Raw genomic sequence first — 22,584 nt, 5'->3', positions numbered from 1 at the left:
GCTCGTTTGACGATTGTGATGTCCTTTCACTTCCAACATGATAGATGGCAACGCACCAAGGCCCTGCCTGGTAACCTTGAAAACGTTAGCTTAATCAAGGCCGCTGCCTCGGCAACGAGATGAAATGCCTCCTGAAAATACTTCAGAATGTACCCCGGTAATCTCTCTCGCCGTTAAATCTGGCTCCCGAACGCAGCTTTAATTTATCGGTAAAGTGAGAACAGGTGCGTGGTCAGCACTCTAGAATCAATTATGGGCAATTAATGATCTCCTTGCATCTCAATATACGGATACAATCCCTATATAGAATGAGTAATACCATACAACACTAATTAACTGTGATTTACATGTTTATTTTTATGAAGTATAAACATATGAACAAGGCCATTTTTGTTATTTTAGGACCTTTTCGCCCTGGATATGGAGCCGTATCGGTACAGCGGAGTCAACATGACGGGTTTCCGGATCCTAAACACGGAAAACTCTCAGGTGTCGTCGATCATCGAGAAGTGGTCCATGGAACGCCTACAAGCCCCTCCCAAACCGGACTCGGGCCTACTGGATGGATTCATGACGGTATGGTTGAAACTGCTTACAGCTTCCTTATGCTGTGCATGCATAAACAAACATTTATACCCCTCGTGTCTCAATCACCAAATCGATATTGTAAATTATATTGCTACATTTATCATGTGTTGTGATTTTTCTAGTACAGACATTTTCTAAGCCATTGTGTATGGAATGGTCAATTTTAGATCCATGGTACATCCATGAAGCAATGAAATGTACAATATATGAATGTAATTAAATAGTTACTGGGTAACAGGGCAGGATGGCCGGGGCTTTAGCACAGGTGAGAGGCTCTCTGGGAGGGCATCGAGGCTGGGCAATAGCCCATTGTCTGGAGCTTTGGGCCTGGAGTTCCTGGGTCTAAATGTTCTCTAATGAGACTGTGTGGATGGTAATGGCCCTTTCTCTGCACTCCTTCACTTGCCTCCTCTCTCCCTCTATCTGCCGGGAACCCTGCCAAAATATGACAATCTGTCAGTGTGCGCAGAGAGAGCGAGAGAGCAAATTGGACGGAAATGATGGCCTCTGCTTTATTTCTTGGGCGCCGTCCAAAAAAGCCAGCGACGATGAGGTGATTTGAAAGTGAAAAAACATAAGTGGAGCTCAGGCATGGTCATTCAAGGTCTCTCTGTATCCATTTGTCTGAAACCGCCTATTATTTAATTTTGCTGGGATGATACGAAGTCTCCGGGGAGATGTATGCCTGTGTTTTTCTGTTTGGTGTCTCTTTCCTGTCTGTTTCCTCTGTCTGGGTATAAGATGGCAGTAAATCCATGGTGAATCTTCACAGAGACAGATGCAATGAGAAACGCAGTAACACAATGTCAGAGACACAATGGGCATATATGCTTATGAATTGAAATGCACAAGGCGCCATATGATGACATGTTCTTAATGGAAGCCCTACATTAGAGTACATGCATGTCAAACATTGTCTAAATAGTTATTCAAAGCAAAGACACTGTAGGCCCTATAAGTATTTCTTAAATATTATAATCCAATGCACTGCATTCATTTGGTGTAGCAATCTGCTCTGATGTCTTGCCAGAGAAACCCCTATTGCTACATACGGGAAGCATACCACCCCTAAAACAATGGCACATGTTTTCTTTCAATTCTCCTAGGCTTATACACGAGATAAAACAACAACACGATGATGATGATCATGATTCATGTATGCAAGGATTAATGAAATGCACAGAGGTTAAATGCTGGATTATGTTTTTCTTTATTTCCGTAAATTAATGTAATGTTGGATGATTTATTAAGCATGAATCATTTTGTCCGCAGCTATAACGCATATTGACATATCTCACCAGACTAGAACTTCTGCTAAATAATAAATAATACTGTCCAATGGGCTCTGTACAAGGCTTGATAAACTACTTCATTAGGGTGTTCTATTTATAAACCAGTGATATATTCAACAATGATATACTGTATCCCACCATGTCTGCAGCCCAAATGGCATACTATTCCCTATATAGTTCCATGGCATACTATTCCAATGATTCCAATAGTATGGTAATGATACAAACCTGTTTGCACTTGAAAGAAAATCAAGCACTTGTTTTGTTTGAACAGATTTTTTTCTCTTTTGTAGTTTATTTGTTTGTTTTTTGTAGTTTATTAATTGGACCGTGTTTATGAGAAATAGGATGTCACATTCGATAGCAGTTCTTCTTCTGTTTTATAAATTTTTCTTTTCATTTTTGTTTCTTACAATTATTTTTACAATACCTACACACAAAATGTAAGACACAGAAATAACACTGCTCTATTCAATCCAAATCCAAATCTTTCAAAAACATGAAAGACACATGGTACCCATTTTCTTGGTTGGGTCCTTGCATATAACATCCTTTCAGTGGTATATATTTTGCTTCCGAAAGAGAAATAGGAATCGAATAGAATAGGAATAGAAAATATTGTGTGCGCAAGTAGCCTTCTGCAATCTAGAAGGAATCAGTAAATAAGGAATGAACCAAAGGAAATGTACAGAACAAGCTTATATGACCTTCCAAAGTATCCCATTCTCCACAATACAGAGTGTCTGTCACATTCTATTTATATGGTCCGTCAAGCATCCCTAGCGCTTCTCTCTATCCAGTGACCAGGCAACAGTTGTGTAGCAGATGGTTGCCAGGATAACGCCCTCCCAGGGTCACGTTGTGGTGTCATGGATGATTAATAGACTGGAATAGAAGGAGGATGTCTATGGTCAGTGTCAGTAAAACATGCAGTGTTTGCATCACTATACTGGCCCCTGAATGAATACAGTACACTGTATAATCACACTGAGTTGCCTGGGTTGGTCCAACAGTGTCTGAATCAAATCTGTATAATTAGCTTTGTGTATACTGTATCTACTCAGCCTGGACTAGAAGCACACACACAAAAGCACAAAGGAGCATGCAAACCCACACACACACACACATTAATTTTGTTTGGCAGAATGTCATGTTTCGATATTTATGACACATATGAATGCGTATTAAGAGCAGGGATACTAATTAGACCAACTTGTGTGTGTGTTTGAGTGTGTGTGTGTGTTGGAGTGTGTGTGTGTGTACATGCACGTATGTGTGTGTGAGCTTGTATATGTGTGTATAGTGAATTATGATGCCACATTATTCTCCAGCTACTGTTAGTGTCCCTCAGTGCTCTCAAACCTGAAAACAACACAGACAAGTGCACCATGCTAATGAGGTGAAACACTTAGCGGGCTAAACGACTACAATAAAACCACATAGGGCTACTCTATAAAAACCTGGCAACTGCACCGTCAAATCAACTACATTGCATTGGCTACTTACTTAAAATGGTGTATTTACACATACCACGATATAGATAACATTGCTCCTTTTCCCTCCCTAAGTTGTTACTGTGTGTGTGTCTGTGTGTGTCTGTGTGTGTGTAGCCTCGTAAGAAAAACACAATGTTCCGCCAGTCTGAGCAACAGCTAGCACCTCACCCAGTACATACAGATGGCAGGAGGGAGGGAGAGAGAGAGAGGGGGTGGGGGGGGGTGAGAGAGAGGTGGGAGAGAGAGTGGGGAGAGAGAGTTGGGAGAGAGAGTGGGGAGCGAGAGAGAGAGAGGGGGGTGAGAGAGAGAGGGGGGGAGAAAGAGGGGGGGAGAGAGAGGGGGGGAGAGAGAGGGGGGGAGAGAGAGTTGGGAAGAGAGAGTGGGGAGTGAGAGAGAGAGAGGGGGGAGAGAGAGGTGGGAGAAAGAGTGGGGAGAGAGAGAGAGAGAGGGGGGGAAGAAAGAGAGAGAGAGGGGTGGGGGGGGAGGTGGGAGAGAGAGTGGGGAGAGAGAGTTGGGAGAGAGAGTGGGGAGCGAGAGAGAGAGAGGGGGGTGAGAGAGAGAGGGGGGGAGAAAGAGGGAGGGAGAGAGAGGGGGGGAGAGAGAGGTGGGGAGAGAGAGTTGGGAAGAGAGAGAGGGGAGTGAGAGAGAGAGAGGGGGGAGAGAGAGGTGGGAGAAAGAGTGGGGAGAGAGAGAGAGAGGGGGGAAGAAAGAGAGAGAGAGGGGTGGTGGGGGGGGGGGGGTGGGAGAGAGAGAGAGAGAGGGGTGGTGGGGGGGGGGGGGGGGAGAGAGAGTGGGGAGAGAAAGAGGCTAGCTGCTATCTCCCATACTCTCCATCCCTCCATCCAAGGCCTTGGGCCCTCATGCAGCAACAGTTTTGGGGGAAATGGAACGCGGCGCTACGGTTGCCATGGCAACTCAAGCTCCGTTACTCTGAGTCCGACCCAAGCCCACCTCCTAGCTGTCGGGCTACACAACGGCATGGGGATGTGTGTTGGATCTCCAAACCAGGATAAGCTTCACACAGGGTTGTTTTCGGCCATTAAGGTTCCTGTGATGCGGCTCCTCTGATCCCAGTTGGCAGAGGAGAGCCTTTTAAAGTGAGCGACTGTGGAGAGAAGACACGCTCTGCCCTGTGCCGGGCGCCACCAGCTGGGCTTGGCAGAGCATCAACGTTATTAGTGGCACACGCACCGTGCTCCAGAGAACCTTTGTGAGACAGAGAGAGAGACAGACAGAGACAGAGAGGCAGAGTGAGAGAGGAGAGAGAGAGAGAAAATAGAAACCTTAGTCATCTTAGTATGCTGCACCAGGCAAACAGGTGTTACAAAATACAGTATCAAAGAGAATACCAAAGCATCACCCCTCCCTTCACACACACACACACACACACACACACACTCCTCAAAGAGAGTATTTTATTTTGTATTTTATTTCACCTTTATTTAACCAGGTAAGCCAGTTGAGAACAAGTTCTCATTTACAACTGCGACCTGGCCAAGATAAAGCAAAGCAGTGCGATAAAAACAACACAGAGTTACATATGGGGTAAAACAAAACATAAAGTCAAAAATACCACGGAAAATATACATACAGTGTGTGCAAATGTAGCAAGTTATGGAGGTAAGGCAATAAATAGCCCTTAGTGCAAAATAATTACAATTGGTATTAACACTGGAATGATAGATGTGCAAGAGATTATGTGCAAATAGAGATGCTGGGGTGCAAATGAGCAAAATAAATAACAATATGGGGATGAGGTAGTTGGGTGGGCTAATTTCAGAAGGGCTGTGTACAGGTGCAGTGATCGGTAAGGTGCTCTGACAACTGATGCTTAAAGTTAGTGAGGGAGATAAGAGTCTCCAGCTTCAGAGATTTTTGCAGTTCATTCCAGTCATTGGCAGCAGAGAACTGGATGGAATGGCGGCCAAAGGAGGTGTTGGCTTTGGGGATGACCAGTGAGATATACCTGCTGGAGCGCATACTACGGGTGGGTGTTGCTATGGTGACCAATGAGCTAAGATAAGGCGGAGATTTGCCTAGCAGTGATTTATAGATGGCCTGGAGCCAGTGTGTTTGGCGACGAATATGTAGTGAGGACCAGCCAACAAGAGCGTACAGGTCACAGTGGTGGGTAGTATATGGGGCTTTGGTGACAAAACGGATGGCACTGTGATAGACTACATCCAATTTGCTGAGTAGAGTGTTGGAGGCTATTTTGTAAATGACATCGCCGAAGTCAAGGATCGGTAGGATAGTCAGTTTTACGAGGGCATGTTTGGCAGCATGAGTGAAGGAGGCTTTGTTGCGAAATAGGAAGCCGATTCTAGATTTAACTTTGGATTGGAGATGCTTAATGTGAGTCTGGAAGGAGAGTTTACAGTCTAACCAGACACCTAGGTATTTGTAGTTGTCCACATACTCTAGGTCAGACCCGTCGAGAGTAGTGATTCTAGTCGGGTGGGCGGGTAACAGCAGCGTTCGATTGAAGAGCATGCATTTAGTTTTACTAGCGTTTAAGAGCAGTTGGAGGCAACGGAAGGAGTGTTGTATGGCATTGAAGCTCGTTTGGAGGTTTGTTAACACAGTGTCCAACGAAGGGCCAGATGTATACAAAATGGTGTCGTCTGCGTAGAGGTGGATCGGAGAATCACCAGCAGCAAGAGCAACATCATTGATATACACAGAGAAAAGAGTCGGCCCAAGAATTGAACCCTGTGGCACCCCCATAGAGACTGCCATAGGTCCAGACAACAGGCCCTCCGATTTGACACATTGAACTCTATCTGAGAAGTAGTTGGTGAACCAGGCGAGGCAGTCATTTGAGAAACCAAGGCTATTTAGTCTGCCAATAAGAATGCGGTGGTTGACAGAGTCGAAAGCCTGGGCCAGGTCGATGAAGACGGCTGCACAGTACTGTCTATTATCGATCGCGGTTATAATATCGTTTAGGACCTTAAGCGTGGCTGAGGTGCACCCATGACCAGCTCGGAAACCGGATTGCATAGCGGAGAAGGTACGGTGGGATTTGAAATGGTCGGTGATCTGTTTGTTAACTTGGATTTCAAAAACTTTCGAAAGGCAGGGCAGGATGGATATACAGTGGGGGGAAAAAGTATTTAGTCAGCAACCAATTGTGCATGTTCTCCCACTTAAAAAGATGATAAAGGCCTGTAATTTTCATCATAGGTACACGTCAACTATGACAGACAAATTGAGAAAAAAAAATCCAGAAAATCACATTGTAGGATTTTCAATAAATATATTTGCAAATTATGGTGGAAAATAAGTATTTGGTCACCTACAAACAACCAAGATTTCTGGCTCTCACAGACCTGTAACTTTCTTCTTTAAGAGGCTCCTCTGTCCTCCACTCGTTACCTGTATTAATGGCACCTGTTTGAACTTGTTATCAGTATAAAAGACACCTGTCCACAACCTCAAACAGTCACACTCAAAACTACACTGTGGCCAAGACCAAAGAGCTGTCAAAGGACACCAGAAACAAAATTGTAGACCTGCACCAGGCTGGGAAGACTGAATCTGCAATAGGTAAGCAGCTTGGTTTGAATAAATCAACTGTGGGAGCAATTATTAGGAAATGGAAGACATACAAGACCACTGATAATCTCCCTCGATCTGGGGCTCCACGCAAGATCTCACCCCCCAGAACCACACGGGGGGACCTAGTGAATGACCTGCAGAGAGCTGGGACCAAAGTAACAAAGCCTACCATCAGTAACACACTACGCCGCCAGGGACTCAAATCCTGCAGCGCCAGACGTGTCCCCCTGCTTAAGCCAGTACATGTCCAGGCCCGTCTGAAGTTTGCTAGAGTGCATTTGGATGATCCAGAAGAGGATTGGGAGAATGTCATATGGTCAGATGAAACCAAAATATAACTTTGGTAAAAACTCAACTCGTCGTGTTTGGAGGACAAAGACACCATACCTACTGTGAAGCATGGGGGTGGAAACATCATGCTTTGGGGTTGTTTTTCTGCAAAGGGACCAGGACGACTGATCCGTGTAAAGGAAAGAATGAATGGGGCCATGTATCGTGAGATTTTGAGTGAAAACCTCCTTCCATCAGCAAGGGCATTGAAGATGAAACGTGGCTGGGTCTTTCAGCATGACAATGATCCCAAACACACCGCCCGGGCAACGAAGGAGTGGCTTCGTAAGAAGCATTTCAAGGTCCTGGAGTGGCCTAGCCAGTCTCCAGATCTCAACCCCATAGAAAATCTTTGGAGGGAGTTGAAAGTCCGTGTTGCCCAGCGACAGCCCCAAAACATCACTGCTCTAGAGGAGATCTGCATGGAGGAATGGGCCAAAATACCAGCAACAAACAGTGTGTGAAAACCTTGTGAAGACTTACAGAAAACGTTTGACCTGTGTCATTGCCAACAAAGGGTATATAACAAAGTATTGAGAAACTTTTGTTATTGACCAAATACTTATTTTCCACCATCATTTGCAAATAAATTCATAAAAAATCCTACAATACTTTTTTTTCTCATTTTGTCTGTCATAGTTGACGTGTACCTATGATGAAAATTACAGGCCTCTCTCATCTTTTTAGGTGGGAGAACTTGCACAATTGGTGGCTGACTAAAAACTTTTTTTCCCCACTGTAGGTCTGTAACAGTTTGGATCTAGAGTGTCACCCCCTTTGAAGAGGGGGATGACCGCGGCAGCTTTCAATCTCTTGGGATCTCAGACGTTACGAAAGATAGGTTGAACAGGCTAGTAATAGGTGTTGCAACAATTTCGGCGGCAATTTTTAGAAAGAAAGGGCCCAGATTGTCTAGCCCAGATGATTTGTAGGGGTTCAGATTTTGCAGCTCTTTCAGAACATCAGCTGTCTGAATTTGTGTGAAGGAATAGCGGGGGGGGCATGGCCAAGTTGCAGCGGAGGGTGCAGAGCTGGTGGCCGGGGTAGTGGTAGCCAGGTGGAAAGCATGGCCAGCCGTAGCAAAATGCTTGTTGAAATTCTCGATTATTGTAGATGGACTAGACCCCGGTGGAGCGGACTGCTCTGGCTCCGGAGTGGAGCAGCTGACCGGAGCTGGATCAGGCACCGGTGGAGCGGACTGCTCTGGCTCCAGAGTGGAGCAGCTAAATGGTGCCGGACCAGGCACCTGTGGAACGGGCACGGGCCTTGCCGGACTGGACACACGCACCACTGGTCTGGTGCGAGGAGCAGGCACGGGCCGGACCGGACTAGGAACCCGCACCACTGGCTTGGTGCGAGGAGCAGATACGGGCCGGGCCGGACTGGCGACACGCACCACTGGCTTGGTGCGGGGAGCAGGCACGGGCCGTACCGGACTGGGAACACGCACCACTGGTCTGGTGCGAGGAACAGGAACGGGCCGGGCCGGACTGGGAACACGCACCACTCGTCAGTGATGAGGGGTGGTCATTTGACCGCGGACCCGTTACGGACGCAGGCAATAAGGCAGTGATTGCTGAGATCCTGGTTGAAGACAGCGGAGGTGTATTTAGAGGGTAAATTAGTCAGGATTATATCTATGAGGGTGCTCATGTTTACGGATTTAGGGTTGTACCTGGTAGGTTCCTTGATAATTTGTGTGAGATTGAGGGCATCTAGTTTGGATTGTAGGATGGCTTTTACGGTTACAGAAGTCAACAAATGATAGCTCCTGGGGAGTAGGAGTGATCCTGGGGGCTGCAGCGCCTGAGTTAGCCTCTACATCACCAGAGGAACAGAGGTGGACTAGAATAAGGATACGGCTAAAGGCTTTAAGAACTGGTCTTCTAGTGCGTTGGGTACAGAGAATAAAGGGGGCAGATTTCCGGGCGTTGTAGAATAGATTCAGGGCATTATGTACAGACAAGAATATGAAAGGATATGAGTACAGTGGAGGTAAACCTAAGCGTTGGGTAACAATGAAAGAGATAGCGTCACTGGAGGCACCGATTGAGCCGGTCTCAGCGTGTATGGGGGGTGGAACAAAGGAGCTATTTGAGGCAGTTTGAGAATGACTTGGGGTTCTATATTGAAATTCCCTCTGGGATTTATTCAAAGCATTAAGTTTGATTAATTAGAGAGAAATTCTCGTGACAAACAGTCACCCGCTGACAGTCCTGACTGGCCCAGAGGCATCATCAGCTCAGTAGAACAGTCACCCGCTGACAGTCCTGACTGGCCCAGAGGCATCATCAGCTCAGTAGAACAGTCACCCGCTGACAGTCCTGACTGGCCCAGAGGCATCATCAGCTCAGTAGAACAGTCACCCGCTGACAGTCCTGACTGGCCCAGAGGCATCATCAGCTCAGTAGAACAGTCACCCGCTGACAGTCCTGACTGGCCCAAAGGCATCATCAGCTCAGTAGAACAGTCACCCGCTCACAGTCCTGACTGGCCCAAAGGCATCATCAGCTCAGTAGAACAGTCACCCACTGACAGTCCTGACTGGCCCAGAGGCATCATCAGCTTAGTAGAACAGTCACCCACTGACAGTCCTGACTGGCCCAGGTGCATCATCAGATCAGTAGAACAGTCACCCGCTGACAGTCCTGACTGGCCCAGAGGCATCATCAGATCAGTAGAACAGTCACCCACTGACAGTTCTGACTGGCTCAGAGGCATCATCAGATCAGTAGAACAGTCACCCACTGACAGTCCTGACTGGCCCAGAGGCATCATCAGCTCAGTAGAACAGTCACCCGCTGACAGTCCTGACTGGCCCAGAGGCATCATCACATCAGTAGAACAGTCACCCGCTGACAGTCCTGACTGGCCCAGAGGCGTCATCAGCTCAGTAGAACAGTCACCCGCTGACAGTCCTGACTGGCCCAGAGGCATCATCAGCTCAGTAGAACAGTCACCCGCTGACAGTCCTGACTGGCCCAGAGGCATCATCAGCTCAGTAGAACAGTCACCCGCTGACAGTCCTGACTGGCCCAAAGGCATCATCAGCTCAGTAGAACAGTCACCCGCTCACAGTCCTGACTGGCCCAAAGGCATCATCAGCTCAGTAGAACAGTCACCCACTGACAGTCCTGACTGGCCCAGAGGCATCATCAGCTTAGTAGAACAGTCACCCTCTGACAGTCCTGACTGGCCCAGGTGCATCATCAGATCAGTAGAACAGTCACCCGCTGACAGTCCTGACTGGCCCAGAGGCATAATCAGCTCAGTAGAACAGTCACCCGCTGACAGTCCTGACTGGCCCAGAGGCATCATCAGATCAGTAGAACAGTCACCCACTGACAGTTCTGACTGGCTCAGAGGCATCATCAGATCAGTAGAACAGTCACCCTCTGACAGTCCTGACTGGCCCAGAGGCGTCATCAGCTCAGTAGAACAGTCACCTGCTGACAGTCCTGACTGGCCCAGAGGCATCATCAGCTCAGTAGAACAGTCACCCGCTGACAGTCCTGACTGGCCCAGAGGCATCATCAGATCAGTAGAACAGTCACCCACTGACAGTCCTGACTGGCCCAGAGGCATCATCAGATCAGTAGAACAGTCACCCACTGACAGTCCTGACCCCCCATTCTTCCTCCATCTCTCCATCCCTTTCTCCTCTCACCACCCGTAGGAGCAGCCAGTGTTATCATTGCCACGGTCATGGACAGAGTCTGGATCCAGGGTCTCTTGTGATCAGCTGCTGTCCTCTGGGCTCTGGGAGCACACACACACATGCAAGCACACACACATTCACATAAGAAGTCACATACTTATGCAAGCAGACTTCCAAACAGACACACACACAAGCTGCCCACTGCATTGTGGGAGCACAGATCTCATTCTCTGTCTAGTTTGTCTACACTAAGAATTTAGTCAGGCTCACCTCCTGCCTGCTAGGTCCTCTCCCCCCCCCCCCTGACTTTAGCAGATGTGGGTTTTTAGGAAGTCAGCTAAAGTATTGTGGAGAGGGAGAGGAGGAGGGGAAAGGAGGAGAGGAGAGGGAGAGGAAGAGAGGGAGAGGAGAGGGAGAGGAAGAAGGAGAGGAGGAGAGGGACAGGAGTAGAAGGAGAGGGAGAGGAAGAAGGAGAGGAGGAGAGGGAGAGGAGGAGAGGGAGAGGAGGAGAAGGAGAGGAAGAATGAGAGGAGGAGGAGATGGACAGGAGGAGGAGATGGACAGGAGGAGGAGATGGAGAGGCGGAGAGGGAGAGGAAGAGGGAGAGGAGGAGATGGAGAGGAGGAGAGGGAGAGGAAGAGGAGGAGAGAGAGGGGAGGAGATGGAGCGGCGGAGATGGAGAGGAGGAGAGGGAGAGGAGGAAAGGGGGAGAGGAGGAGGAGATGGACCGGAGGAGAGGGAGAGGAGGAGAGGAAGAGGAAGAGGAGGAGAGAGAGAGGAGGAGATGGAGAGGAGGGGATGGAGAGGGGGAAATGGAGAGGAGGAGAGGGAGAGGAAGAGGAGGAGAGAGAGAGGAGGAGATGGAGAGGCGGAGATGGAGAGGAGGAGAGGGAGAGGAGGAGAGGGAGAGGAGGAGATGGAGAGGAGGAGAGGGAGAGGAGGAGAGGAACAGGAAGAGGAGGAGAGAGAGAGGAGGAGACTGGGAATAGAAAGGGCACCTGCTAACTTCGCTAGGCTAGCTAAGCCTGGCACGCGGGGTTAATTAATATGGAAGGGAGGGCGCATGGTTAAATGCCCCTCTTAATCAGAGACAGGCTGGGCAGCGTGGTGCTAAATGGGCAGAGGCTGCGGAAGTGGGCCCGCTGCCAATAACACACTGTCCCCGGAAGGGGCTGGAAGCAAGCTCTGGAATCTGGCAACCCCCTTTGTCTAACTCTGTCGAATGAATGAATGAGCAGACGAACACATGAGCTCTGTTCCTCAATGGCGCTTCTCGATTCAGTCTCCCTCACAAAGTGCTCTTGGCAAACGCAACTCTCCCGCCCTCCCTCACTCACTCCCTCCCTCCCTCCCTCTTCTCTTAGTTTATCGGATTTAAATCCTTCATCCTTCTCTTTTTTCCTGGTAACAAACATCGTAGAGTTTTGTGGTTTTACATATCACCCAGACAGCAACAAAAGTGTGACTACCTGTTATATTATTGAGCAGCCAGAGTTAGCTATCTATGCAGAAGCCTACCTAGAGCAGAGGACTTTGTCATGTGATAACAGTACCTGTATGTTAATCCATCATGGCCGACCAAATATTTTCCCTGCGAATTTCCATGAGAGGGCTTTTGATTCTTGATATTCCTATGTGGAGACCTCATTTCAGTAAGCAAACAGGAAAAACTCATTTGAGTAAGCAAAAGCGAGTGGCTGCACTGTTGCTTCGGCGTGTGGAAATGCAATGTGATGAAGGGATTATGCCTCTAACACTCAAAGGAATGAGAACTATGCTCACATTCTTTCTGGAGCTCAATGCAAAAGAGAGAGAGAGGAAGGGGAGAGAGAGGAGGGGAGAGAGAGGAAGAAAGAGTGGGAGGGCAGAAGGGCGGGAGAGAAAGAGAGAGCGAGCGAGGGAGAGGACAGAGAGAGAACGAAAGAGAGGGAGCTTGAGCAAAATGGAGATAGGGGAAGAGGAGGAAAAAAACTCCTTCCTGTCACCCCAGGGCTGTTTCCACCAGAGCCAATGGGGAGACAGCTCTCGCCTCCTCTGTTATCTACTAACAACCCTGAAACAGATCTGACATTCTCCATAAATCACATTCATCACATGAATCATGTCATATCAACAGTCTTTTGACATTCAGAAGAACAGCATTTTATGTACTCTCTACAAGGAAATGTCACCATGACATGTTTAGAAATAGAACAGGGGTAGAAATAGACAAGACCTAGAGAAGATTCTACTCTTACTAATGACATTGTACATACTAGAGAATCATCAAGTCTCAGCAAGGACATGTGCACTGTGACATGCTTAGAAATAGAAACAGATATTCTAGAATAGCCATAGGAATAAATAGCCTAGACATTTTGAATATTTAGAACTAGAATAGACATAGAAAAAGATAAGCTAGACAAGATTCTTCTCATTAGGAAGAGTATCAGGAAATGCCACTGTGTCACTGTCTAGAAATAACAATAGAATATAAATAGAAGTAGATCACCTAGACAAGATTCTTCTCATTACAAAGATTGTTTGCCTTGTTTTCATCGAGCTACCTCCCCAGGAGCTATATGCTAAAAACACAGCTATTTTTACCATAAACCTTCTAATAATAATCCCATTATTATTATTATTATTATTATTATTATTATTATTATTAGTAGTAGTAGTATTATAATAATGAGCCACTTTTACCATAAACCTTCTAATAATACCCCCCTTCCTGCATCCTCTATGCATTTCCTTGTTTGCGTTTCCCCTGTACACGGTAGTGTACGGTGTTGAGCATACACTCACTCCCCTCCTAGGTAGTAGCTACAGTGCCTTCAGAAAGTCTTCATTGACTTCTTCCACACTTTGTTCTATTACAGCCTGAATTCAAAATTGATTACATTTTCATTTTTCACACAATACCCCATAATGACTAAATGAAAACATGTTGTTAGAATAAAAAATTAATGTAAAAAAATGAAAATGAAATACAGAAATATCTAATTTTCATAAGTATTCACACCCATGAGTCAATACTTTGTAGAAGCACCTTTGGCGGCGATTACAGCTGTGAGTCTTTCTGGGTAAGTCAAAGATTTTTCCACACCTGGATTGTGCAACATTTGCATATTATTATTTTCGAAATTCTTCAAGCTCTGTCAAATTGGTTGTTGATCATTGCTAGACAACCATTTTCAGGTCTTGCCACAGATTTTCAAGTAGATTTAAGTCAAAACTGTGACTCGGCCACTCAGCAACATTCAGGAACTTTGGTAAGCAACTCCAATGTAGATTTGGCCTTATGGTTTAGGTTATTGTCCTGCTGAAAGGTGAATTAATCTCCTAGTGTCTGGTGGAAAGCAGACTGAACCAGGTTTTCCTCTAGGATTTTGCCTGTGCTTAGCTCCATTCTGTTTCATTTTATATCCTGAAAAACTCCCCAGGTTTTAACGATTACAAGCATACCCATAACATGATAAAGCCACCACTATACTTGAAAATATGGAGAGTGGTAATCAGTAATGTGTCGTATTGGATTTGCCCTAAACACAACACTTTGTATTGGATTTGCCCTAAACACAACACTTTGTATTGGGGCGGCGCACAATTGGCCCAGCGTCGTCCAGGGTAGGGGAGGGAATGGCCGGCAGGGGATGTAGCTCAGTTGGTAGAGCATGGCGTTTGCAGCGCCAGGGTTGTGGGTTCGATAAAATAATGTATGCGCTAACTGTAAGTCGCTCTGGATAAAAGCGTCTGCTAAATGACTAAAATGTAAATGTAAAAATGTATTCAGGACAAAAAGTGAATCTTTGCAGTATTATTTTAGTGCCTTGTTGCATTTTTTGGAATATTTTTATTCTGTACAGGTTTCCTTCTTTTCACTCTGTCAATTAGGTTGATATTGTGGAGTAACTACAATGTTGTTGATCCATCCTCAGTTTTCTCCTATCACAGCCATTAAACTCTGTAACTGTTTTAATGTCACCATTGGCCTCACTGTGAAATCCCTGAGCGGATTCCTTCCTCTCCGGCAACGGAGTTAGGAAGGACACCTGTATCTTTGTAGTGACTGGGTGTATTGATACACCATCCAAAGTATAATGAATAACTTCACCATGCTCAAAGGGATATTCAATGTCAGCTTTTAATTTTTTTACCCATCTACCAATAGGTGCACTTCTTTGCGAGGCATTGGAAAACCTCCCTGGTTGAATCTGTGTTTGAAATTCACGGCTCGACTGAGGGCCCTTAAAGATAATTGTATGTGTGGGGTACAGAGATGAGGTAGTCATTAAAAAATCATGTTAAACACTATTATAGTCCATGCAACTTATTATGTGACTTGTTAAGCACATTTTTACTCCTGAACTTATTTAGGCTTGCCATAACAAAGGGGTTGAATACGTATTAATTCAAGACAGTTCAGCTTTTCATTTTTTATAGGGTATTGTGTGTAGGCCAGTGACAAAAAAAAAATCTCAATTTAATCAATTTTACATCTGGCTGTAATACAACAAAATGTGGAAAAAGTCAAGGGGTGTGAATACTTTCTGAAGGCACTGTAACTGGTGAGTCAGCATGAATAAGTTCAGCAATGATCTCATTAGTGGTAATCAGATGTATATGGTATGTATAAACAGACACACACACCATTATACAGTCATTCTCACATACACACAAACACACACACGGGACAGGAGGGGGGCATGTCAGAAATTATGGAATTATGCATCCTGGTGCGGACTGGGTGAGAATACTGATGTGGTGGAGGAGGATGGTGGATGTAGACTCACACACACACACTCACACACTCACAGTACACTCACACACACACACACAGTACACTCACACATGGATACTCACGCACACACATACACATTCTCAGAGAGCACACACACACACGTACATCCAAACACACATAATGCAAGTCCGTCACACACACACACTCTTGGCAGCCAGCTCCGTGGGGTTTGCAGTTCACCTGTTCTAAATGAGGACACTGCATGCGACTAAGACAGATGAGGCATGCATCTGGGAAGGGGGGGTTAGCTTGCGAGACGAGCCCTCAGTGTCTGTGTGTGTGTCACAGGAGGCTGCTGAGGGGAGGACGGCTCATAATAATGACCAGAACAGAGCGAATGGAATGGCATCTAACACCTGGAGACCATGTGTTTGATGAATTTGATAACATTCCACCAATTCCGCTCCAGCTATTACCAAGAGCCCGTCCTCCCCAATGAAGGTGCCACCAACCTCCTGTGGTGTGTGTGTGTGTGTGTGTGTGTGTGTGTGTGTGTGTGTGTGTGTGTGTGTGTGTGTGTGTGTGTGTGTGTGTGTGTGTATGTGTGTCTGTGTGTAGCTCTAGAAAGGGCAAAGTACATATTGTACATTTTTTATTAGCCAGGAAAATGCCTTGTTTTGGAGAACTGTATAATGACACAGGGTGCGTCCCAAATGACACCCTATTCCCTACATAGTGCACTACTTTTGACCAGAGCCCCGAGTAGTGCACTATGTAGGGGATAGGGTGCCATTTGGGAGGCCACCAGTATAACTTCAGTTTACAGTTTCTGACAGGGACAGCGGGCCTTGTAAAAACATAGAACAAAGGATGGAGAGAGAGAGAGCGAAAGAGGGAGAGAACGAAAGAGCGAGCGAGATATAGAGAGAGAGAGGGCGAAAGAGCGAGAGAGAGAGAGAGAGAAACAGTGGGTCTGAAACATTTGAAATGAAGATAATATTAATTGTTTTATAAACCCAGGAGCTTGTTGTGCTTGTTGTGATAAATTGTGTTGTGAATACCATTATGCTGCCAGGCCAGCCACACAGTGAGACAGTGGAGCATGGAACTGTCCATTATTTATTTGGTTCTGAAACATTCCTAATTTGCCCACTTGCAGAGGTTACGTTCCCTTTCGACACACAACAATCTGTTGCCAAGTTTACTTTCCCTGACTCTTGGCTCACGTGAAAATGACATACCAGGAGAAATAAAAAGAAAGGTTCTGAAGGTGAAATACACCGTTGTGGAAACAGCTGCTGCGCGAGTGAAATCCCCAGTTTTTAAAGATTTTTGGAGTCATTGTGGACAAGGAGGGTTAGGGATAGGGTTAGGGTTGAAACCAGCCCATATAAAGTTGAAACCAGCCCATATAAAGTTGAAACCAGCCCATATAAAGTTGAAACCAGCCCATATAAAGTTGAAACCAGCCCATATAAAGTTGAAACCAGGCCATATAAAGTTGAAACCAGGCCATATAAAGTTGAAACCTGTGTGGCTAGTAAAAGCTTGAGTAGCCAATAGCCTACTAAATAAATGTTGCCTATTTCTGCAGCCTATTGCCTTTTCGATTGTGAGATTTGTTTATTTAAGTTTCAATTAAACTATTTGATTATCTAAACAATATTGAATGTAAAGGTAGTGTTGTGTTATGACGGCTATAGGCTTCATTAGGTAAGTTGTTTTTTTTAAGCGATTTGAGTTGTCAATGTGATGCATTGTGAAATGAAGATAGTCCTATTGTTCTTAAGTCATTGCATTGTTTCCCTTTATCCAAATGTTGAATAGACATGCAGACAAATGAATTAATGCAGGGAAGGGTAATAGCCTTCTACTCTGGAGTCATAAAAACAATTGTTGAATAAATTGATATTTGGCAGGTTACGGATCGGCTCTCGGAACAATTCTAGGTTGCGGAGAAAAATCTGTCCTGATGTCGATATCGGGTAGGGCTCAGAATTTATGTGGTCGGCTCGGGGTCGGTGCGGCTCCAAAAAACGGACCCATGCTGTGCAGGACTCTAGATCAGAGTAGATGTTCACACTTATCCCTTCCCCCATCCCTTCCCCTTCCCCTCCACTTCCTCGTCCTCTTCCTCTTCCCTTCGTTGTCCCTTCCTTTCCCCTTCCTCTTCCCTTCCTCTAACCTTCCTCGCCATCTTCCCTTCATTTTCCCCCTCCTCTTCCTCTTCCCTTCATCTTCCCCCTCCTCTTCCTCTTCCCTTCATCTTCCCCCTCCTCTTCCTTGTCCTCTTCCCTTCATCTTCCTCTTCCTCTTGGGAGAGCTGAACATGGTGTAATGAGCTGAATCCTATAAGAGAGAAAGGGAAAGAGAGCGAGGGAGAGAGAGAAAGAGAGGCATTTTAGAGACACAAATCCCACAGACACGCTAGCCTCGACCAAACACAGGAAATTATGCCAAAGCCCCAGGAAGTCCCCAAAATGGCTGTCTAGTTGTTTATCCTCAATGGGAACAGCCAAGAAACCAGAGTCCCATTGACACGGTAGACCCAAGCCAAGACTGGTTACACTGCACTGAGGGAACTCTGCACTATAACGGGAAATTGGCTAATCAGGTTTGATGGAATTTAATTCCCATTGGCCCCATCGGTGAGTGATGTGAGCTTATATGAGAGCATTGCATTGTCTGCTCAGCTATTCTATAGATATGTCCACGGATGGAAGCAGTACGCAAAAGGAGGGATACGTTTTCCAGGAGTGGGAAACCATTAGACTTTGAGCCATGCACTTAAGACATTATACTGTTTCAGTCCAACCTTCCCAAACCCTGATGTGTGTGTGAGTCTGTGCGTGCATGTGTGTGTGTGTGTGAGTGAGTGTGTGCCACAGTGGCACCTTAATTGGGGAGGATGGGCTCGTAGTAATGGCTGGAGCGGAATCAGTGGAATGGTATCTGTATGATGCCTTTCATTCCAGCCGTTATTATGAGCCGTCCTCCCCTCAGCAGCCTCCTGTGGTGTGCGTGTGTGTTGTAGCATGAAACCAGTCTAGATAAATATGGAAATTGGAATAAGTGAGGCAACCTCTGATTTGCCGGGGCATCACATCTTCAGCCTCTGATTGGCGGAGGCATGTCACTTCTTCAGCCTCTGATTGGCCGGGGCGAGTCACTTCTTCAGCATCGGCAATTCACCTATGTGTGGAAGGATGTTAAAACTGGAAAGAGAGGGAAAGAGAGAGAGCGAGAGAGAGGAGAAGGGAGAGAGAGAGAGGGGTGGAGGAAAAAGCAGCCAGGTCACCCGTGATACAAGTCAGTATTCGACGTCCATCCATGTCTGAGGACGTCGGGAGATGACGTGGAAACCAGCCACTAGGGGGCAACAGTGAGCACAGTTTCCTTCAAATAGGGTGTTGTGGACAGGGATGGCGGATGGGCATAAGCATCTGCCTCTGGTGCCAAAGGTTGCATGTTTGAATCCAGCGATAGATTTTTGTTTTAATAAGCCTATCCCAAACCTTAACCCTTACCTTAACCGTTCAGCATTAATGCCTAACCTTAAGATTTCGGAGTTAATGGCTAAACTTAACCCTTACCTTAAAAATGTGTAGTTAATGCCTAAACTTAATAATAATAATAATAATAATAATAATAATAATAATAAGCCATTTAGCAGACGCTTTTATCCAAAGCGACTTACAGTCATTCGTGCATAACATTTTTTGTGTATGGGTGGTCCCGGGGATCGAACCCACTACCCTGGCGTTACAAGCGCCGTGCTTAACCTTAAACACTTTGAAATTTGACATTTGGAAAAACTTCTAAATGTTGACGTTTGAGAAACATGGATGAACGTCTAATTCTGACATGCGACTGTGAGAGCTTGTTTGGTAAAAAGAGAGTGGAGGAGAGAGAGAGAATGAAAGAATTGCGGTCACAGAGGTTCAGAGAGCGAACGGGAGGGAGCTACATAAAAAGAGAGAATAGTGCAGAGGCAGAACAAAGGTTGGGGTTGGGTCGGATCTAGCTAGCTAGAGTTATTTTAAGCCCCTCTCTCTCTCCTAGCTGTGTCTCTGTGTCCCCAGTGGGCCACGATCACTTTCACTCAAAGCATTTAAAAGGGCCCCACAGGACCTCATAGCAAGGCTCTCTGTAATATACATCAATATTGCTCCTGGATTGTTTTTAAATTGAATGCAATCATATGCCAGAGCTGTGAGCCATCATCTCGGATTCTCTCCCCATGATCCTGAATGCATCCCATATGCTACCCTATTCCCTACATAGTGCACTGCTTTTGGCCAGGGCCCATATGGCTCTGTTCAAAACTAGTGGACTATGTAGGGAATAGGGTAACATATGGGATGCTAAATATGTCTTTCTCATCTCACAGAGATGGATATAAAGATATGACAGCATCATTTGAATGGTTGTAGCCTGGTTATGTCTAAACGATCACAGCAATCTGTAAAACACAACATGTCATGGAAGACATTTTTACTATACAGTTTACATCTACTGTATGTGGTTATACATCTATCGATAACCACTGAGTGTACAAAACATTACGAACACCTGCTCTTTCCACGACGTAGACTGATCATGCAGTGGTGTAAAGCACTTAAGTAAAAATACTGTAAAGTACTACTTAAGTAGTTTTTCTTTGGTATCTGTACTTTACTATTTATATTTTTGACAACTTTTACTTTTAATTCACTACATTCTTTTAAAAAATAATGTACTTCTTCCTCCATACATTTTCCCTGACACCCAAAAGTGATTTTGAATGCTTAGCAGGACAGGAAAACAGTTTCAATTCACACACTTATCAAGAGAACATCCCTGGTCATCCCTACTGCCTCTGATCTGGTGGACTCAATAAACACAAATGCTTTGTTTGTAAGTTATGTCTGAGTGTTGGAGTGTGCCCCTGGCTATCCGGAGAAAAAGTAAAAAAAATAAAAATAACCTTAAACACATTCATGCCGTCTGGTTTGCTTGATAAGGATTTTGAAATGATTTAAACTTTTACTTTAACTTTTGATACTTAAGTATATTTTAACAATTACATGTACTTTTTTTTGTGAACAATTGTTTTTTATTGGGTCACAAGGGTAATACAATCATAATCTACACACAATACCCCATAATGACAAAGCGAAAACAAGTTTGTAGAAATGTTTGCAAATGTATTAAACTTAAAACTTAAATACCTTATTTACATTACGTATTCAGACCCTTTGCTATGAGACTCGAAATTGAGCTCAGGTGCATCCTGTTTCCATTGTTCATCCTTGAGATGTTTCTACAACTTGATTGGAGTCCACCTGTGGTAAATTCAATTGATTGGACATGATTTTGAAAGGCACACACCTGTCTATATAAGGACCCACAGTTGACAGTGCATGTCAGAGCAAAAACCAAGCCATGAGGTCGAAGGAATTGTCCGTAGAGCGCCGAGACAGGATTGTGTCGAGACACAGATCTGGGGAAGGGTACCAAAACATTTCTGCAGCATTGAAGGTCCCCAAGAACACAGTGGCCTCCATCATTCTGAAATGGAAGAAGTTTGAAATCACCAAGACTCTTCCTAGAGCTGGCCGCCCGGCCAAACTGAGCAATCGGGGGAGAAGGGCCTTGGTCAGGGAGGTGACCAAGAACCCAATGGTCACTCTGACAGAGCTCTAGAGTTCCTCTGTGGAGATGGGAGAACCTTCCAGAAGGACAATCATCTCTGCAGCACTCCATCAAATCAGGCCTTTATGGTAGAGTGGCCAGACAGAAGCCACTCCTCAGTAAAAGGCACATGACAGCCCGCTTAGAGTTTGCCAAAAGGCACCTAAAGACTCTCAGACCATGAGAAACAAGATTCTCTGGTCTGATTAAACCAAGATTGAACTCTTTGGCCTGAATGCCAAGCCTCATGTCTGGAGGAAACCTGCCACCATCACTACGGTGAAGCATGGTGGTGGCAGCATCATGCTGAGGGGATGTTTTTCAGTGGTAGGGACTGGGAGACTAGTCAGGATCAAGGCAAAGATGAACGGAGCAAAGTACAGAGAGATCCTTGTTGAAAACCTGCTCCAGAGCGCTCAGGACCTCAGACTGGGGCGAAGGTTCACCTTCCAACAGGACAACGACCCTAAGCACACAGCCAAGACAACGCAGGAGTGGCTTCGGGACAAGTCTCTGAATGTCCTTGAGTGGCCCAGCCAGAGCCCTGACTTGAACACAATCAAACATCTCTGGAGAGACCTGAAAATAGCTGTGCAGCGACGCTCCCCATCCAACCTGACAGAGCTTGAGAGGATCTGCAGAGAGGAATGGGAGAAACTCCACAAATACAGGTGTGCCAAGCTTGTAGTGTCATACCCAATAAGACTTGAGGCTGTAATCGCTGCCAAAGGTGCTTCAACAAAGTACTGAGTTAAAGGTCTGAATACTTATGTACATCATATACAACATTTTAGAGATTTCTGAGGCGGCTACTTTCCATGTTTCCAAAGTGCTAGGACTGGCTTTATTCATACGGGTAGTGGATAACTCCAACATAATTACGTCCTGAAAGTATGCTAGCCATTTCCTTATATGAAGGTCATGTGGTGGCAACCAGCGCTGAACAACAAGTTTTTTGGCAGCAGTCAACCCAGCCACCCAAACTTTTCGCTGTTTCTCATTCAGCTGCATACCTGTATCATTGTTAAGCAACAGCGGAATTGGTTCAAGGGGTACAGTTTTATCAATCATGTCAGAGAGAATATACACGACACTTTCCTCCAAAACTCATTAACCTCAAGACAATCCCATATCATTTGTTTGTATGTGCCAAGCAGAGGCGCAATTTTCACTGGGGATGGGAGGGACATGCCCCCCCCCCCCCCCCCCCCCCCCCCCCACATTCTGAAGTTGCATTTTCGTCCCCCCCAGTTTTATAATTGA

The 22,584-nt window shown here is 45.7% G+C and overlaps 1 protein-coding gene across 1 annotated transcript in view; it reads left to right on the top strand.

Annotated features, from left to right (window-relative positions):
- LOC311108091 (glutamate receptor ionotropic, kainate 2) overlaps nucleotides 1-22,584 on the top strand; it is a gene marked incomplete at both ends in the record, with an annotated part of 104,979 nt that overhangs the window by 20,846 nt on the left and 61,549 nt on the right. The window contains one exon of the mRNA XM_084150732.1: nucleotides 403-576. Coding sequence (XP_084006858.1) covers nucleotides 403-576 — 174 coding nt within the window. The remainder of the gene's footprint in view (nucleotides 1-402; nucleotides 577-22,584) is intronic.

This window comes from Coregonus lavaretus (assembly GCF_964263955.1).
Source record: "Coregonus lavaretus genome assembly, chromosome: 33".
Lineage (NCBI taxonomy): Eukaryota > Metazoa > Chordata > Actinopteri > Salmoniformes > Salmonidae > Coregonus > Coregonus lavaretus.
This window is presented reverse-complemented; position numbering and strand designations above follow the sequence as displayed.